This window comes from Hylobates moloch, unplaced genomic scaffold, assembly GCF_009828535.3.
Source record: "Hylobates moloch isolate HMO894 unplaced genomic scaffold, HMol_V3 SCAFFOLD_16, whole genome shotgun sequence".
Taxonomy (NCBI): Eukaryota; Metazoa; Chordata; class Mammalia; order Primates; family Hylobatidae; genus Hylobates; species Hylobates moloch.
The window spans coordinates 61,287,944-61,305,143 of NW_026652291.1; the positions used below are offsets into that span (position 1 = coordinate 61,287,944).

General features: G+C 55.1%; 1 protein-coding gene across 3 annotated transcripts; it reads right to left on the minus strand.

Annotated features, from left to right (window-relative positions):
• Window positions 1–282: 282 nt before the first annotated feature.
• Window positions 283–16,228, minus strand: ADCY4 (adenylate cyclase 4). 3 transcript variants are annotated; one of them, XM_032180159.2, is made up of 25 exons: window positions 15,654–16,228; window positions 13,938–14,135; window positions 13,669–13,830; window positions 12,916–13,065; window positions 12,336–12,484; window positions 12,147–12,258; window positions 11,298–11,425; window positions 10,990–11,148; window positions 10,531–10,663; window positions 10,191–10,364; window positions 8,148–8,191; window positions 7,928–8,014; window positions 7,674–7,743; window positions 7,233–7,330; window positions 6,177–6,261; window positions 5,932–6,069; window positions 5,214–5,324; window positions 4,774–4,958; window positions 4,493–4,577; window positions 3,934–4,092; window positions 1,658–1,804; window positions 1,252–1,359; window positions 1,021–1,135; window positions 578–702; window positions 283–492 (listed from the first exon to the last, which is right to left on the minus strand). In XM_032180159.2, exons 1-25 carry the CDS (start codon window positions 15,807–15,809, stop codon window positions 340–342), a joined length of 3,231 nt encoding a protein of 1,076 aa, XP_032036050.1. In that variant the 5' UTR covers window positions 15,810–16,228; the 3' UTR covers window positions 283–339. The 3 variants fall into 3 exon arrangements, with proteins under 3 accessions (XP_032036050.1, XP_032036051.1, XP_058285529.1); XM_032180160.2 differs by lacking the exon at window positions 283–492 and having other exon boundaries at window positions 583–728; window positions 15,654–16,207; XM_058429546.1 differs by lacking the exons at window positions 283–492; window positions 578–702; window positions 1,021–1,135; window positions 1,252–1,359 and having other exon boundaries at window positions 1,767–1,904; window positions 15,654–16,207.
• Between the last annotated feature and the right edge of the window lie 972 nt (window positions 16,229–17,200).

Consider the following 17,200-nt stretch of genomic DNA (forward strand, 5'->3'; position numbering starts at 1 on the left):
GCAAATTTTTGTTTTGAGTCATGTGGCTAAATTCTTTATGCTTCCAAGGTGTACAAAATACTAGAATCAAGTTGGCAGAGAGGCTGAGGGAGTTCTTTTCCTGAGCTTGTGAAAAAAGTCACCCCCTTTCAACATGCTGAGTCTCACATGCATGCATGTGTGCAGGCATGTGCACACACATACACACACACACTCGCACTAAAATTGGCCTGGGAAGAATACTTCCCACTGAAGGGCAAGGAGAAGGTGATCCCCAACTATATCAACAGCTTCAGACATCAATGGACTCCAGACACCCCAGAGTCTCTTTATTGAGGTTCTTAGAAGGGGAGTGCGATCTCAGCCTAGGGTAGCTGAAGGAGGTCCAGTTCGTGTCAAGTCTGTGCTCAGGAAGTAGGTGCAGAGCTGCCCTTTGCCTTTCACCTTGATGACACCCCGGCTGTAGCAGGTGTAGCCCAGGGACTGTAGGGCCCATGCTGTCTCCTCAGTCACCTACAATTGGAGGGGGGTGAGGGAATATGGAGGTGGCCCTATTCTTAGTCCCCTTCCCCCTATGCCTCCAATGTGGTTCCCTCACTTGGATTTTGCCAAGGACTCCTGTACTCTCCATGCGGCTGGCCACGTTCACTGTGTTGCCCCAAATGTCATATTGCGGCTTCTGGGCCCCAATAACTCCAGCTACTACTGGTCCATGGTTCAACCCTAATAAGGGATGTGGTAATGACAGACTTGGAGAAGGAAGAGGGGAAGAGGAAGCCATAAGGAACTGGAAGGAAGGGAGAAGAGCCTGGGGGGCCCTAGAGGAGAGGAGGGGTCTCTAAGGCTGGAGGAATGTAGCTTAAGAAAAAGAGCGGGAAAGCCTTGTACCTCCTGGCCCAGCAGCTTCACGCCCCATCCCAGGGAGTGAGTCAGGAAAGGGGCTTCAGGATGAACTGGGAGCAGCTAACAAAGGACTTGGAGTGGCACAAGCTCAGGAAGGTGAGGAGGTACCAGACTGCTGCAGCAGGGGAAGTCTCTCACCCACACGCAGGCGGAAGTTGTTGAATGAATGCTTGTTGATGACGTCCAGCTTAGACCCCAGGGCCACGGCAAATTCCACCATAGTGCCAAGGTGGCTGCAGCTCCGTTCAGCATCCTGGCAATGGGCCCGCCCACCAGGGTGGGCCAGTGAGGGCACAGGAATAAGTCCCACTAATGAGCCCATCAATGAGAGCCCAGAGGAGGGTGGTAGGTAAGGAAGGGTTGCCGTACCTGTTGTGCATCCTGTCCAGAGGTGGCATTTAAGCCTGTGGCTGCCATGTAGGTGCTGCCGATGGTCTTGATCTTCTCCACCCCACTGAACTTGGGCTTGGAAAGCAGCTGTATATAGAGAAGAGTCCTGTCCCCAGTCACTCTCTCTGTCCCCTCTCCCAGAAGCCCAGCCCCAAGCCTTTGGAGTTAAAGGATCAGGCTGTGGGAGTGGGGATGGTGTCAGGAAGGAGAGGGTTGGTGGTGGGCAGTGTTACTGGAGTGGGTAGATCTGGGGGATCAGAGGAGGCGAGGGAGTACTGTGGAGGGGAGGATTGACTTCATGGCCAGAAAAGCAAAGTGGAAGGAGGTACTGTGGAAAATTCTAGAATCTAGGACATAGGGTCTTGGAGACTCTCGGAATTTTCACCTCATCAAAATCAGCAATTATCTCATTGAGCAGCCTCAGACACTCTAGGCCCTCATGATTGATGTTGGATTCAGAGTAGAACTCCTTGAAGTCTGGGACTGAGGCGAAGAGGACACAAACGCATTCGTAGGACTGGTGGTAGAGATCCTGGGGGAGCAGGAGACTGGAGTGAGGGGTGCGTGTCATGTTCCTCTCCCTTCTAGGTCTGTGTGGGGCCCTCATCCCCATGTCCACACTCCTGGTCTCCCTGTTTAAGAAGAATTGGGAAGGAGCGAGAGGAGTAGGGCCAGGCTACCCCAGGGAAGTGACTCAGGAGTCAAAGCTTAGATCTCATTGTAATTCTAGGAGAGACAGAGGTTTGGCGTCAGGATCACCTCACAGCAACACGAAGGGAGTCACTCCTAGAACTGGGATCCTGTCAGTGTGAATTATTTCTATATCCTATCTTATTGCTGAAAGGTGTTTAAATCAATTAAGCCGGCTACAAAACCAAAGGTAAAATGTGTTTAAGTGTTTAAGTCAGTTAAGTTAGGTACAAAATGAAAGATAAAGTAAGCAACAATAGGGACCATGAGGCAAAGGGAAAATAAGGGTAAGATAATAAAGATAGAATCAGACCTGAGGGTGGTTCACAAAATGAGTGCCATGAAATCCTATTTAGTCTTAGATTTTGGCTCTCAGCTTTCTAGCAGCCAAAGTGAAGAGAGAAAAGGATCGATTACAAGATTCCCTGTGTCTGTAAGAGAAGAAACCAGAAACAGAACTACTCCTGATCTTGAGAGCAGGGAGCAGGTGGTGGGGGCATAAGGCTGTGAAAGAGCTCCTGAGCTGCTGCTTTTAACATTCCTCAATATGAGCCAAGAGCGTTCCCATAGCAGAGGGCCAGCAGGTGATACAAATAAGATGGTACAGATATGTGGGTGACTTTATGATGGTTTGGCTCTGGCAAGATTTTTGAGGATCTAGAGCAGCATCATCCAATAGAAACTTGTGCAATGGAAACATTCCCTATCTGCAGTGTCCAGTAGGGTGGCCACTAGCTACAAGTGGCTGTTGAGCCCTGGAAATGTGGCGGATGCAACTGAGGAACTGAATATTTTATTTTAATTAATTAACATTAAAATTTCATATGGCTAATGGCTACCATATTGGATAGTGCAGGTCTAGAGAGAGGGGTGGACTGTACCCTCTAGACCAGCAGTCGCCAACCTATTTGGCCCCAAGGATGGGTTTCATGGAAGACAAGTTTTCCACGCACCCAGGCTGTGGGCGGGGGTGGGGTTGGTTTTGGGATGAAACTGTTCTACTTCGGCTCATCAGGCATTAGTTATTAGGTTGGTGCAAAATTAATTGCATTTTTTTTTTGCCATTAAAAGTAATTACTTTTAGGCCGGGTGCGCCTGTAATCTCAGCATTTTGGGAGGCCAAGGTAGGTGGATCACCTGAGATCAGGAGATTGAGACCAGCCTGGCCAACATGGTGAAACCCTGTCTCTACTAAAAAAAAAATACAAAAAAAATTAGCCAGGCATGGTGGCAGGTGCCTGTAATCCCAGCTACCCGGGAGGCTGAGGCAGGAGAATCGCTTGAACCCAGTAGGCGGAGGTTTCAGTGAGCTGAGATCGCGCCATTACATGCACTCCAGCCTGAGCGATGAGACTGAAACTCTGTCGCACTCCAGCCTGAGCGACGAGAGTGAAACTCTGTCTCAAAAAAAAAAAAAAAAAAGTAATTACTTTTAATTATATTACTTTTAATGGCAAAAACTGCGATTAATTTTGCACCAGCCTAATAGATTTTCATAAGGAGTGTACAACCTAGACCCCTTGCATGTGCAGTTCACAATACGGTTCAAGTTCCTATGAGAATCTGATGCTGCTACTGATCTGACAGGAGGCGGAGCTCAGGCGGTAGTGCTGGCTCATCGCTCACCTCCTGCTGTGTAGCCCAGTTCCCAACAGGCCATGGACCAGTATCAGTCTGCAGCCTGGGGGCTGGGGACCCCTGCTCCAGACAGCTCCCATCAACACCTAAGCTTCTGGAATGTGTGGAATGGTCATGAGTTAGAGAAGACATGCCTTCCAAGTAAGAATTTGAAATGCATTTTGTGCTCACCAAAGAATCTAAGATGTTGTGAAAATGAAGACGCTTGACAAGCACAAGGGCTTGGGTGACCCTTGTGGGGGTTCTAGAGAGAACGGGCCATAGGTCAAGACTTTCATCCGAAATTAGGCCCTATGGCGTCTGTGGATCAGGAGTCAGGGGGTCAGGAGTCACCTCGTTGCGCCGGTTCTGGCCAATGAACTGGGGGGCCACGTGTGCAGGGAGCACATTCTCCAAGAGCAGCCGAGTCAGGTTCTCCATCGTCTCTGTCTCCTCCCGCTCCTGCCTCAGCTTCTTCTTCCACAGGAAGTCCAGGCGGCAGTAGTACTCATTCTGGGGAGGGTCACCAGGGGCCATGGGGAGACACACAGCAGGGGAAGCCCAGCTCCTGTGTGTTCAGCCCCAACTCCATGATGCCTGAAACCACCCCCACCCCACCCCCAGTTTAGAAGTAGAGCTTAAGGTGCAAGTATCCTCGGAGAGAGACTATCCTTGAAATTAGATTCAGACTAGAGATACAGAATTAGCAGCAGACTTTTTCTAAAGCATGGGCTTTCCCAGATGGGGGTGTGGGAGAAAGGAGGGGCGGGGAGTGAAGGAGAAAGAAAGGAAGCAGGAAGGCTCGCTTAGAAGCTTCCAATGGGCATTCAACCCTGGAGATTAGAAAGATCAAGTCATAAATATGGGGGCCACTCATAGGTGGGCCCTGGTGGGGCTGAGCTGGGTGACTTACCTGGCGAGCCAGGACAAGGAGGGTGAAGAAGAAGATGAAGAAGGAGATAGCACCCATCAGTTTGGGCTCCTTCAGCACTCCGGGCCTGAAGGGGTCATGGATCAGGGTTGCCCCTTGCTTTGCCCCTTCCTGGCCTTCTCCCTGCCCCCATGTAGGCCTCCGCTTCCCTCCCACTTTGCCCTGTGGGTGATTCAGGTCAGTGAGGCCAGGACAGCTCTGCTGTGTCCCATCTCACCCCCATCCCAGGGGGCTCGGCACCTCTGTCCAGCAGCTGTGCACACCTGGAGTCCAAGGGGCCCAGATAGAGGCGGACGATGAGGCATTCGGACAGCCAGGCGTGGGAGTGCAGGAAGAGGGAGCAGGATGCCGCCAGCCACAGCAGGAGCAGCAGCAGCTTCAGCTCGAAGCTCATGTGCAGAAAGAGGGAGCAGGAGAGGAAGCCCAGCGTGCAGCAGTGCATGGAGTACTGTGGGGCCAGGCAGGGGTCAGGAGTGGGCATGTCCCATAGGCAGAGGGGGGACACCTGAGGGCTCCCTTCCTGTCCCTCCCAGGCCCAGGTCCTATCTGGGAGACAGGGGGCATTGTACACACTGATACACACTGGGTGTGACTTATGTCTGTTCTAATCCACAGAATGGAGTGTTCCTCCACTCAAGGGGCTGTGGGCTTGGGCTGAGGAAGGGTGTGCAGAGGGAGATTAAGGGCATGTGGGAACACTCACTGGGACACTGATGAGAGGCAGAGACCCAGGGAGCTCCCAGGAGAGGTTGGAAATCATGGAGGACACATTGGGAGCTTGGAAAGGGCAGTCTGATGATGTTGGGAAGAAGAACTGCAGAGGAGATGAGGAGTTGAAGAGGCAGGTAGCTTCTTGGGCACAATGGTGGCTTGTGCTGGGTTTCAGCTGACCCAGGGATGAGTCAGGGGCAGACTCGTCCAAAGGGCTGGATCCTGCTATTTCTGGTTGAGAAGGGAACCTTAGCACTGGGGTCCTCACTGGGGGAGGAGTTATGTGAGGGGCGTCGAGAGTCCTCCTCTGACTCTGAGCCATTGTGTGAGCTCTCGCCAGCCACTTAGCCTCTCTGGGTCTTAGTTTCCTCTTCTGTAACTTGGCTGGTGGGTGATTCCCAGGAGCCCTCCAGGAATAGGATTCTAGGAATGAGTCTAAATCCTGAAAAATCAGCCAAGTGATCTAAGTAATAAATAACTGCCTACACAGAAGAAAGATAAGAAGGACATTTGCCGACATGTTATTAACAACTATTATGCCCAGATGGTAGATTGCTGGAGACTGTAATTTTTTTCTTTCTATTTGTACAACATCTCCAGCATCCCCTGGGCTTAGTCCAGCTGCCTGCCCAAATCCAGGGGTTCCCTTTCAGTCCCTGGCAGGTCCAACATGCCCTGATGGGAGTGGATAGGGCCCCCTCTGTCCTCACCAGGCTGGTAATGGCCATGGCAAAGACAAGGAGGATGGTGGCGGTGCCCAAGGCTATTCTCAGTCCCGGTCGTGTGGCCACCAGGCCAGACAGTGCAGGCAGCCAGTGCAGCATCTTGGGGCCTTTCAGGACACACCTCTGTGGAGGGAATATGGGCATCTTAGCCAGGGGGCTGGGGCACCCTCTTCAGGGCAGGTTGTGACCAGGGCTCTGGCATACCACTTCCACCCCTCAGCCCACCTCACCATCAGGTCCTCTGAGAAGCAGACAAAAAGGATGAGGAGGAAGAGGAGGAAGGTGATGCTATACATGATGGCCAGAGCTGGGGGCCTAAAGGGAGACAAAAGCGAGGCCTTGAAGTGCCAGAACAGGCTCCCTGTGTGCTATGAAGGTGCTGTGTGAGCTGGGTGGGAGTTGGGGGAAGTGGTTCTGGGGAATCTGGGTTGGCTGGCGATGGGGTCCCAGCTGATAGAAGACGTTGCACTCTGATGATCTGGGTTGGCTGGCTTAAGGGTCTACAGCAGTGTTGAGGTGGAACAGGGACCCATATGGTGGGGAGTGGGGGCTCACAAGAATGGCCGAGGCTACGGCAGACCGATCTCTGGGCCTTTAGGCCAAAGCTCTTTAAGCTGGCTGAGTTTTCTTTTTTTTGAGATGGAGTCTCGCTCTGTTGCCCTGGCTGGAGTGCAGTGGTGTGATCTTGGCTCACTGCAAACTCCGCCTCCTGGTTTCGAGCGATTCTCCTGCCTCAGCCTCCCAAGTAGCGGGGAGTACAGGCGCCCGCCATCTCACCCAGCAAATTTTTGTATTTTTAGTAGAGCTGGGGTTTCACCATGTTGGCCAGGCTGGTCTTTAACTTCTGACCTCAGGTGATCCACCTGCCTCGGCCTCCCAGAGTGCTGGGATTGCAGGCGTGAGCCACCACACCCGGCCACCTGGCTAAGAACAAGTCCTCATCCCTCCTAGCAGTGGACTAGGAATGAGGGCTTACTTTCTAAGCTCATGCATTTGCTGCCAGATTTGGGTTTCTCAATGGAAACAAACCTGCCTTCATGGGGATATTGTTAGCATCAAAAGAGATGCTCATGGGAAAATGCTAGGGCTGTGTAGAAAGTCCGCAGGATCTACAAGGTTAAGATAAGGGCTGTGATTATCATTTTCCCCAGAACACATATTTCCTCTGTGGGTAAGTGCCTGAAGCTAAGGGGAAAGGGTGAAGGAAGAAAGTGTGGCCAGGGGTCATGAGCGCAAGGTGATCCGCTTATGACAGCCAGGGCCTCCTTTGCCTGGGGCACTCTCACCTGTTTGTCACTAGCATCTGGATGATGAAGTTGGAGAGAAAAACCAGGAAGGTGCAGGCTTCATAGTATTTGAAGGCGGGGATTGCAGAGAGTCGGTACTGAAAGTGAGGGGGCCGGAGGTGGAGACAGGGTCCAGTGCTACCCATCACCTTGAAGGCATCACTCCCAGGCAAGGGGTGGGCTCCTCAGCCTCACTGCCCAGCCTCCAGTTCAGTTCCATGTAGACCCTACCAGTTCTCCAAGGAGTTACCCTCCTTCCTACCCCTACCATCCAGTAGCTCAGTCTACAGAGTGACTTTCCTTTAGAGAGAGGCACAAGCTCCTCACCCCTAGGATCACAAACTGAGCAGACCTGGGGAGGAGACCCAAGGGCTGACCCCTCCCCAGCGCCAAGGAACTAAAGTTGGGAAGTTGTTTGGTGCCACCCACACCACAGCCCACCTCTTTCTCCATCTCCTTCTCTCTGAAGTACAGTGTCAGTGGGTTGAAGTCCTTAGACTGCTTCCACTGTCTGGTGGGAGGGTGGGTGAAAGCACCAGAGAGCAGAGGGCACAGAAGGGCAGGAAGAGGGCAGAGTGAGGGCAAGAGGGGGTGGTCAGGCGAGTCTTCCCTCCAGCCCCTCAGGGAGCATCATCCCTTCTCCACCACATGACCTCAGGGCCTGCGGCCCTCCCAGCCCTCTTTGTTCTCCGTACTTCTGCGAGTTGAGCTGCTCAATGACCTGGAAGAACTTGGCATCCCCAGTGTCCAGTTCATCATCTAGTCCCCGGGGGGTACGGCTCCTGCACAGTGAGAGCCAAGTCCATCACCACAGAGACCCTCAGAGCATCTGGGCAAAGCGGGAGCAGGACCCCAGGGAGGATGGAGGGGGTCATCCAGACAGCCCCACTGGCAAAAACTTTGAGGCCTCCTCACCGATCCAGGCTCCACTGGGGGCTGAAGGAAGCCAGGGTCTTCTCCTGTTGGGAGAGCACAGGGGGAGGTGGGCATGGTGGGTGTTTTCCCTGCAGTGAGTTAGACCATGAGCCACACTGCATGCTCTATACATGTCTTTGACCTTGGGCATTTCACTGGGCGCTTTCCTTTGCCTCTAATGACCTCTCTGTCTCCCAAATCCCACCTGCCCTTGAAGGGGAGGTTTGAATCTCCTTAACGTTTCCCCCTGACTCTCTAGACTCCCAGGATCTTTGTGTGTGTGTGTGTGTGTGTGTGCGTGTGTGTGTGTGTGTGTGTGTATGACGGAATCTTGCTCTGTCGCCCCAGGCTGGAGTGCAATGGCATGATCTCGGCTCACCGCAACCTCTGCCTCCCAGGTTCAACCGATTTTCCTGCCTCAGCCTTCTGGGTAGCTGGGATTACAGGCATGTGCCACCACGCCCAGCTGATTTTTGCATTTTTAGTGGAGACAAGGTTTCACCATGTTGGTCAGGCTGGTCTCAAACTGCTGACCTTAGGAGATCCGCCTGCCTTGGCTTCTCAAAGTGCTGGGATTATAGGCATGAGCCACCGCACCTGGCTGGATTTCTTTTTTTTTTTTTTTTTGCGATGGAGTTTTGCTCTTGTTGCCCAGGCTGGAGTGCATTGGTGCAATCTCAGCTCACTGCAACCTCCGCCTTCCAGGTTCAAGCAATTCTCTTGCCTCGGCCTCCTGAGTAGCTGGGATTGCAGGCACGCACCACCACGCCTGGCTAATTTTTGTATTTTTAGCAGAGATGGGGTTTTGCCATGTTGGCCGGGGTTGGTCTCAAACTACTGACCTCAAGCTATCCATCTGCCTCATCCTCCCAAAGTACTGGGATTACAGGCGTGAACCACCGTGCCTGGCAAGATTTCTAATATTTGACTGAGCCCCTGGAACTTCAGGGGCTAAGTGGATTTCTGTGCTAGTGAAGGTCCTGCCTCAGGAGACACCCTTGAACAAAGGGTCCTGCTCTTCCACCCTGATACTCCCTAGCCTGCACACCAGTGGAAAGCGGCAGGAGGTCTAGCATGGGCCCTGGCGGGCATTCCTGCTATGTAATTGCACCTAAGGTCATCTCACAGTCCCGGGGCTTGTAGCAGTCCCCACACACCACTCCACCCACACTGGAGGTCTCATCCTGCAACAGTCAGCTGAGCCTCAGCTTCTTCCTTCCTCTTCCTCCTGTCAGCTTAACCCTCTGACCCCTCCCCTACCTCATGTTAACACTTGGAATTGGCCGGGCACGGTGGCTCACGCCTGTAATCCCAGCACTTTGGGAGGCTGAGGCGGGTGGATCACAAGGTCAGGAGATCGAGACCACGGTGAAACCCCATCTCTACTAAAAATACAAAAAAATTAGCCGGGCGTGGTGGCGGGCGCCTGTAGTCCCAGCTACTCGGGAGGCTGAGGCAGGAGAATGGCGTGAACCTGGGAGGCGGAGCTTGCAGTGGGCCGAGATCGCGTCACTGCACTCCAGCCTGGGGGACAGAGCGAGACTCCGTCTCAAAAAAAAAAACCCACTTGGAATTAAGTACTTCCTGCAACCACTGCTGCCAGTGTCCTTCCCCCACTCTCCAGTGTTGGGGGGATTGAAGAAGAGAGCATGCCGTTTCAGGAATTGAGTTAAACAGAGACATTTCCTGGTGGTATGGGTGCACAGCCCTAGAATCAGAGACAGGAGGAAGTGGGGGTCCAACTGCCTTTGTGGTGTCAGGGGAAGGCACTCTCCTGAGTAGAGGCTGGGGAGTTATGGACATGGGGTCTGTAGGGATCTTGTGTCTTCTCTGAGGTGAGCTGGAGGGCTCTTTCTCTGGAAAGAGGGGCAAGGAAGGGCCTGAACCAGTGACTGGGGTGACCAGACAGTTCAGGACTTTGGGATGTCACAAATCATTAAGTGGCTCCCTGGTGGTGGGGGCAGGGAAGGCTGGGAGTGGGGCCTGAGGATACTGGGGGTGGATTTAACTAAGCTCTGGGGCTCAGGATGAAAGTGCACATACCGGGAGAGGGGTGGAGGTGGACACAGGGCTGTCTCCGTGGCTCAGGTGGGCAAAAGGCTTGGCTGCACCCCAGGACTCCAGGTAACGGGTCATCAGCAGTGATGGACGCATCTTGAGGCCCTCAAGCGAGGACAGCAAGCCTCCTGCAGTGCCCTTCTCATCCTCCTCCTCTGCCTGGGGCACATGAGGGCTGAGAGTAAAGACCACAGACACTTCCTCGTTCTCCCTCCACCCCCCACTAGGACCCAGGAACTCAATCTCTGGCACAGAAGAGATCGGGCCTGATGGCTGTGGGGTGGTTTGTGTGGGCCAGCCCATGGGGTCTGGGCTGGGCTTTTACCCGTGGATCGATGACCAGATAGGTAGGCTCCCCTAGCTCCCGAAGGTAGGGGTCCCGATGCTCCATGCCCGCGTCCTCCACAGCATAAGCCCCTGCCAGCAGGGCCAGGGTAGCCCCTGTGATGTGCACTCGCCTGGAAGGAGGGAGGCAGTAGGGGTCAGCAGGGAGGGCCTTCAAATCTCCTATTTCCTGCCCCCTCACCCCCATGGCTCCTAGAACTGACAAACATCTCATGTTTTTTAAAGATCATTCCTGGAGGTCTGACTTCAAGAAAGAGCCTGTGTTACAGGAGGTACCTCCCAGCTCCCCTCCCTGCACCCTAAGATCTCCCAAGCCCCATATGGGACTCATCTTAAGGTACTCATCTTGTGCTTATCTTAAGGAACCAATGAAAGGTTGGCAGCCTGTGGTAGGCCTGGATGGCCGTCTGCTGTAGCTGCCTAGGGCCCTAGGTCTCACCCTGGTACACCGCCTGCCTCCATGTGGTTAGCCAGTGTGACATCATGGGACCAAACGTCGTACTGCCACTTCTGCAGCCCGATGACTCCACACAGTACGCTGCCTGAGTGCACGCCCACACGCATGTTGATGTCCACGCCAGTGGCTGCCCGCAGTTTCCTGAGCAGTGTGTGTGTGGGACAAGCTGAGTCCTACCCTCAGCCCTGCCTGTGAGACACCCCTGATTCTCACAAAGAGGACTTCTGTCAGCTGCCTGCTGCCCCCCACATCCACCCTCGGCATTCCTCTTGACTACCGCCTGAGCTGACCTGATGGCCCGGCACATGTCCAGCCCCATGCGCACGCAGTTGATGGCATGGTCTGGCAGTGAGAGTGGCAGCCCGGAGACACAGTAGTAACAGTCCCCCAGGATCTTGATCCGCATGCATTCATGCTCCTGGGAGTGTGTATGTGGGTGTGCAGAGGAACCTGGTTAGAGGTCAGAAGGGTAGGAGGGAGTTGGGAAAAGTGGGGAGCGAGTGGGGTATTCCTGAAGAAATTCCAAGGTGGGGTAGTGTCTAGATCAGATCTAGGGACTCCTTTCACTTGATATGGGGCTAACTGTCTTCCACACAGATCTCTTTCTCAGAAGGGTTTCCCCAAGGGCTGAATGGCTGTGGCTCTTTCCACTTTTGGCATGTGAAGGGGGTACCCAGAGTTGAGTAAGTGTTGGTGGTCTCAGGATTGAGAGGTTGGGGGGAATCCAAGAATTGGTTGCTTGGAGGCATCCCTGGAGTCTAAGCAGGTTGCTGGGTTGAGGTTGCATAGGGCAGAAATTTCTCTTGGAAGGGCCTCCTAAGGTTAGAATATCAGAACGTCTCTATAGATTTGGTTGTAGTGTCCAGAGACACATACGCTGGGGCTCTGAGCATGTTTGGGGCATTGTACTTGGGACATCTGTGGAGATACTGAAGGATCGCTGCAGGTTTGAGGTGCGTGGTGAGCAGCTTCATGACTGGGGATGTTTGAGAGGGCTTCCTCCTTCCATTGGAATATCTGGGGGCCTGCATGCACTGAAGTGGGCCTGGGATCTTATAAGGTGGGAGTTTCCCTTGGAAGGGGCTACCCAGGATGGGATGCTTGAGGGTCCCTGGGTGGGGAGGGAAGCCTTCTCTGACCTTGGCGATCTGGTCGAACTTGCCAAAGAGCTCATTGAGCATGAGCACCAGCTCCTTAGGGGAACACTCGCTGGCCAGCCGCGTGAAACCCACGATGTCAGCATATAGCACGCTGCATAGGGCAGACTGTGTCAGTGGCACCAGGGTCTCAGCCCACAGCCCCTCCCTTCCAGCCATTCTTCCTCATACCTGACTCCCTGGTGCCTCTTGACATAGAGGCTGTGGAAATTGTTGGTGCTCTCTGGCCGTGAACCCTGTCCTGCCTGCAGCCGTGCCATGATCTCTGCCTTCATCTCTCGGGCCAGGTAGGCAGGAAGGATGGACAAGAGAAGGTGTTCCTGGAAGAGGTCACTATGAACACCAACTCCTCTGCACCCTAAAGCCAGGAGGCCCTGCCCCCCAAATCACTCAGGAGCCCACACTGCCCACCCCAGGTGCTCCCCAGGATTCTCCCCCAGGTCCTCCCGCTGCACACAGCAGGGCCCCAGCACTCCATCCTACACTGATCACCTTTAGTGACTGAACTCCCAGTATGGACACCTGAATGGGAGTTCACTTAATATCATAACGCTCTAAAGTGCTTTTTACAAGCTTTGGTTTGTTTGAGCCTCACAACCTTCTAAGATGGGCAATACCCACGTTTTATACAAAAGAGGAAACAGATCAAGAAACCTGCCCAGAGTCACTCAACTTGTGGAGGAGCCCCGTATTGTAATCTAAGCAACTCCTCTCTCGGAGCGCTGGTCTGGCCTTCCTAGGTCCGGCTGACCTGGTGCTTCTTCTCGGTGTCCAGCCGCCGGCGTGAGTGCAGGGAGCTGAGTGCCTCCCGGAACGTGGCCCGCAGGGCGCGCTCCATCAGCGCCTTGTGATATACTCCTGCCACGTTCCCGCACAGGAACAGCACCGCGTTTGCTGCCAACTGTGAGTGAAGGCCAGCCTCAGAGGGCGCGGGACCAGGGTGGTTGTCGTGTGTAGTTGGAGTTGGTCTCAAAGACTGGCTGGGGAAGACTGGGCTTTACGGTGAGGGACCTAACTATTGTGGGACAAGTGGTGCCACACTGTGGCATCCCTAGGGGGGTTTCCCTTCCCAGAAGCTCCCTGCTCCAGACTCTAGGCTGCTTCACCAACACGACCTCTTAGGTCCGGAAACCTTTGCAGGTACATTTCCTGTGCTTGGAATACCACTCCACTGTAGCTACCCACTCCCATCGCACAAACCTTTTTTTTTTTTTTTTTTTTTTTTTTTTAACATTCTCTGTCAAGGTTTCATTAACCACATCTGTTGTCCCCGGGGCAAACCACGACTCGACTCCCTTCCCTGTGGCCTGGATCCCTCTTCTGGTAACAGCAGGCATTGCACCACACTGTTGTACCAGCTCTGCGAAAGCGCAGTTGGGTATCCTGCGCCCAGCGTTGCACCTTGCCTTGGAGTCACAGCTCAACAACGCCCCCCGCCCGAAAGGAGCCTACTAGCACGTGGCAGAGCCGTCCTGAGCGCAGCCTGTGCTACTTGCGTGCTCACCTGCGGCAGCAGTGCAGGCCGTGAGTCCGGCTGTGGCCCAAGATACAGCCCGAGGACCAGCAGATGAGAGAGTGAGGAGGCGAGGCCCGCGACGGCGGCGTCCCGCATGCCCATGGGCAGCATGGTATACACCGTGAAGATGACGAAGAGAAAATAGGACACCTGGGGGCGGGGCGCGGGAAGCCGAAGGCCCAAGTGGGGCTATTCAAGGCCTGGTGAGGGATCGAAGACAGGGCCGTCCCCGCTGCCCTGCCTGCCGCCCCTCTCACCTGGTCCCAGGCGCTCACCACGCCCCCGGTGAACAGGAAGGCGTGGCCTAGCGCTAGCAGCGCGACCCATATCAAGCTGGACAGGGGACGCGTCCAGCGCTGCAGTCGCTGCTCGCGGGAAGCCAGGCCCAGCAGCAGCGAGAAGCCGCCCAGCGCGCACAGCACAGTGGTCAGGAAGCTCGGGTCTGAGGTCAGCTCCTGCGGGCAGGGATATGTGAGGCAAGATTGTGACAGGGAGAAGGAACGAACCTGATAAAGGAAGAGCCGGCCGCCCAGCCCCTCAGCCAAGTTCTGAAAGGTGTCTCAAGCCTAAGTATGAAAAGGAGGCAAGGAACCTCCGCTTGCCATTCACTTTAGGTTGAACCATTTGAAATTGCTTGTGTCCTACTGTTTTTATCTAGACTCAGCAATCTCGTATGGTTTTTGTTTGTTGGTTGGTTTTTTGAGCAGAGTCTTGCTCTGTTGCCCAGGCTGGAGTTCAGTGGCGCGATCTCGGCTTACTGCAACCTCTGCCTCCTGGGTTCAAGTGATTCTCATGCCTCAGCCTCCCGAGTAGCTGGGATTGCAGGCTCCCGCCACCACGCTCGGCTAATTTTTTTTTTTTTTTTTTGTATTTTTAGTAGAAGACAGGGTCTCGCCAAGTCGCCCAGGCTGATCTCGAGCTCCTGGGCTCAAGCGATCTCCCGCCTCGGCCTCCCAAAGTGCTAGGATTACAGACGTGAGCCACACCGCCCAGGCTCCTGTGGTCCAACCTATTATCTTGCTGGGCCAGCTACCCAGAAGATCTGGCTCCCATCCCCTATTTGTGAATCCATGACGTTTCTGAGCCTCAGTTTTCTTATCTGTCAAACGGGAACTAAAGCGTCATGAAGCAAGTGAAAGATAGATCCAAGCTCACAAGAAGGCACTTCGGAATGAATGTGTCCAAATCTGGCTAATTTGCTCGGGAGATTCCCCGCGCCGGGGCCGGCGGCTGGCAGCTTGAAGGGCGGCGCGAGGCAGCGCTCGAGCAGCAGGGGGCGCCAGGACCCGCGGCTTCCCGCACCTCCCTGGCCGCCAGGGCTGCGATCTCGCCACCTGCCTCAACTCCAAGCAGAAGTTCCACCGCCGTCCCAGCATTTTGTCCCCACCTCTTCCCGGATTTAGGCGTGGACCAGCAAGGATTGGCCGCGCCCGGTGATTTTCCCACCTTGCCTCCAAGCAGTGAAAAGAAAACCCGGGGCAGGCCATTTCTAGAATCGGATTGAAGACCCTCTTCCTTCCCAAACAGGAACTGGACATGGGTTTACTTTGGGACTCAAAGAGAGCCGGGTGGAGGGTGCCTTCTGGGAGTCTGTGGGTACAACTGCCCTACATCCCCTAAGAGGGAGAGAAAGGCAGGAAATGAATTCCCCAGGGGCCTCCTAGAATTTCCCCTTTGGAAAACTGGAAAATCCGGTGATGGATTTATTGTAGAACCCGTAGACCAGGGATGTTCATAAATTCTGTCAGAACCCGGACAGAAACAAGAAGCATCCAGGACTCAGCTTTCTCCCTGCGCAGACCCAGAAGGGTAGAGTGACTGGCCCAGGGTCACTGCAGTTCCTAGCCAGGCTCAATGGTCCTTTCTTTCTCTGCTCCCAGCAACGAAAACACATCGAAAAGAAGACCCCACAAACCCCAACCCCGAAAATGCTCCCCAGGCAGCGACCCTCCCGCAGCAGAGGCCCGGCTCACCCTGCCGCTGGCCCAGGCCACGGCGAGCAGCGCCGCGAGCGCACAGAGCACGATCCCCAGCAGCAGCAGCAGCAGCGGGTACTGCTGGCTCAGGCTGTAGTAGGTCTCGTAGAAGAGGTCTTCGCTGGGGGGCTGCCGGGGGCTGAAGAGGGCCATGATCTCCCCAGCCCCGAGCCCCGGGGCTGGCTAGGGCCGGGCGCCGGGTTACCTCCTTCGGCCCGGCGGGCCCCACCTGAGCTTTTCTCACCCGCCCCAAGCCGCTACCACCCCGCGCTCCCAACCTCGTGGCAATCCCGTCTCCTCTTTCAGGCCCTCCCTGCGGCCTCCCAGCCCGCTCCCAGCTGGCGATGAGGGGATCCCTCAGTCCTTTCCTCCTCCTCCCTCATACCCGGATTGTGGAGGTGCCCTAGAAAAGCCTCATCGCCAGGAGGGCAGGATTTGGGGTTGGTGCGAGGGAGCCCCGGGTTCCCCTGACCCCCGAACTCACAGCCCGCGGCGCTGGCCCAGCGGGGTGGGCTAGGCCAGGGGAGGGAGCCGGGGACCTGATGGCGGAGTCGCGCTCGCCGCTGCGCTCTGGCTCAGAGTCCCGGGCGACAGGCGCTTCCCTCCCGGCGCCGCGGGCCCCCTCCCACTTCCCCGACGGGAGAGCCCGGCCCCTTCCTGTGCCAAAGCCGAACTCCCCTGGTCTCCTCCCGCACTTGGTTTTGTCTCTCCTAACACCATCGCCTCCCCGCTTCAGCCCCTTCAGTGAAGGGCAATGTGGACCCTGGGAGAGATGCGAAGGGGTGGGCTGGGGTGGACCGAATGGGATGTGTCCAAATGGAAGTGAACGTTTGGTAGTGGGGAGACCGAGGGCGGGGGCGCTGAAGCCTGGCGAGAATGTAGGGAAGAATGTGGGTCCTGGTGGGGATCTAGGTCAGAGTTGGGGGCGCTCATTCTCCTCGCGTCTCCACCTGGCTGGCAACCACTACCACCGGGTTTGAACTGTTCATGCTCCGTGGGAGGGGGTGCACCTGTGTATAGCTTTAGGAGCCATAGCTTCCCACTCCCGAACAGCAGCTGGGAATAAAAAGGGAAGCAATGTCTAGGAAGCAACCTGAGTGTGTGGTGGAGGCAGGTATGTGGCGTCATGATCTCTAAGAGCCTGGGGGCACCGTGCGGGGCCTGGTCTGTGATCTTTCACACTGACTCATCCCTCCCCAGAGCCCTGCAACTGAGTCTCGAGAGCCCAGAAGGAAAGGGACCACAGCCTCTATCCCCAGAGTTTAGGGTCAGGGTGGGGTCGCCATCCTAGGCTGTAGAGGAAGAACTGCCCTGAGATTAGAGAGTGGTCTGGGGAACCAGGCCTCTGGGATTCCTTCCTGTTGTAGCCGGCTGTGCCCTGACCTTGCGTGCCAGGCCATTGCCCACTCCCAGCCCCCAGCATCCCCACTTCCTGCCATAGCAGAGCTGTGGTACCTCGCTATCCCTCACTGGCAGCTCCCACTCCCATCCCAGTCCCTCCCTGCCCCTGGCTGAGCTCAGACTGACTAGCATTCCATCGTGTT

Excerpts from the sequence above, each read along its gene's own strand:
- ADCY4 (XM_032180159.2), bottom strand. The coding sequence starts at position 15,809 with ATGGCCCTCTTCAGCCCCCGGCAGCCCCCCAGCGAAGACCTCTTCTAC. Across the intron at positions 7,744-7,927 it reads GAGCAGCTCAACTCGCAGAA|ACAGTGGAAGCAGTCTAAGG; the intron begins GTACGGAGAACA and ends CCCTCCCACCAG. Across the intron at positions 6,262-7,232 it reads CAGATGCTAGTGACAAACAG|GCCCCCAGCTCTGGCCATCA; the intron begins GTGAGAGTGCCC and ends GTCTCCCTTTAG.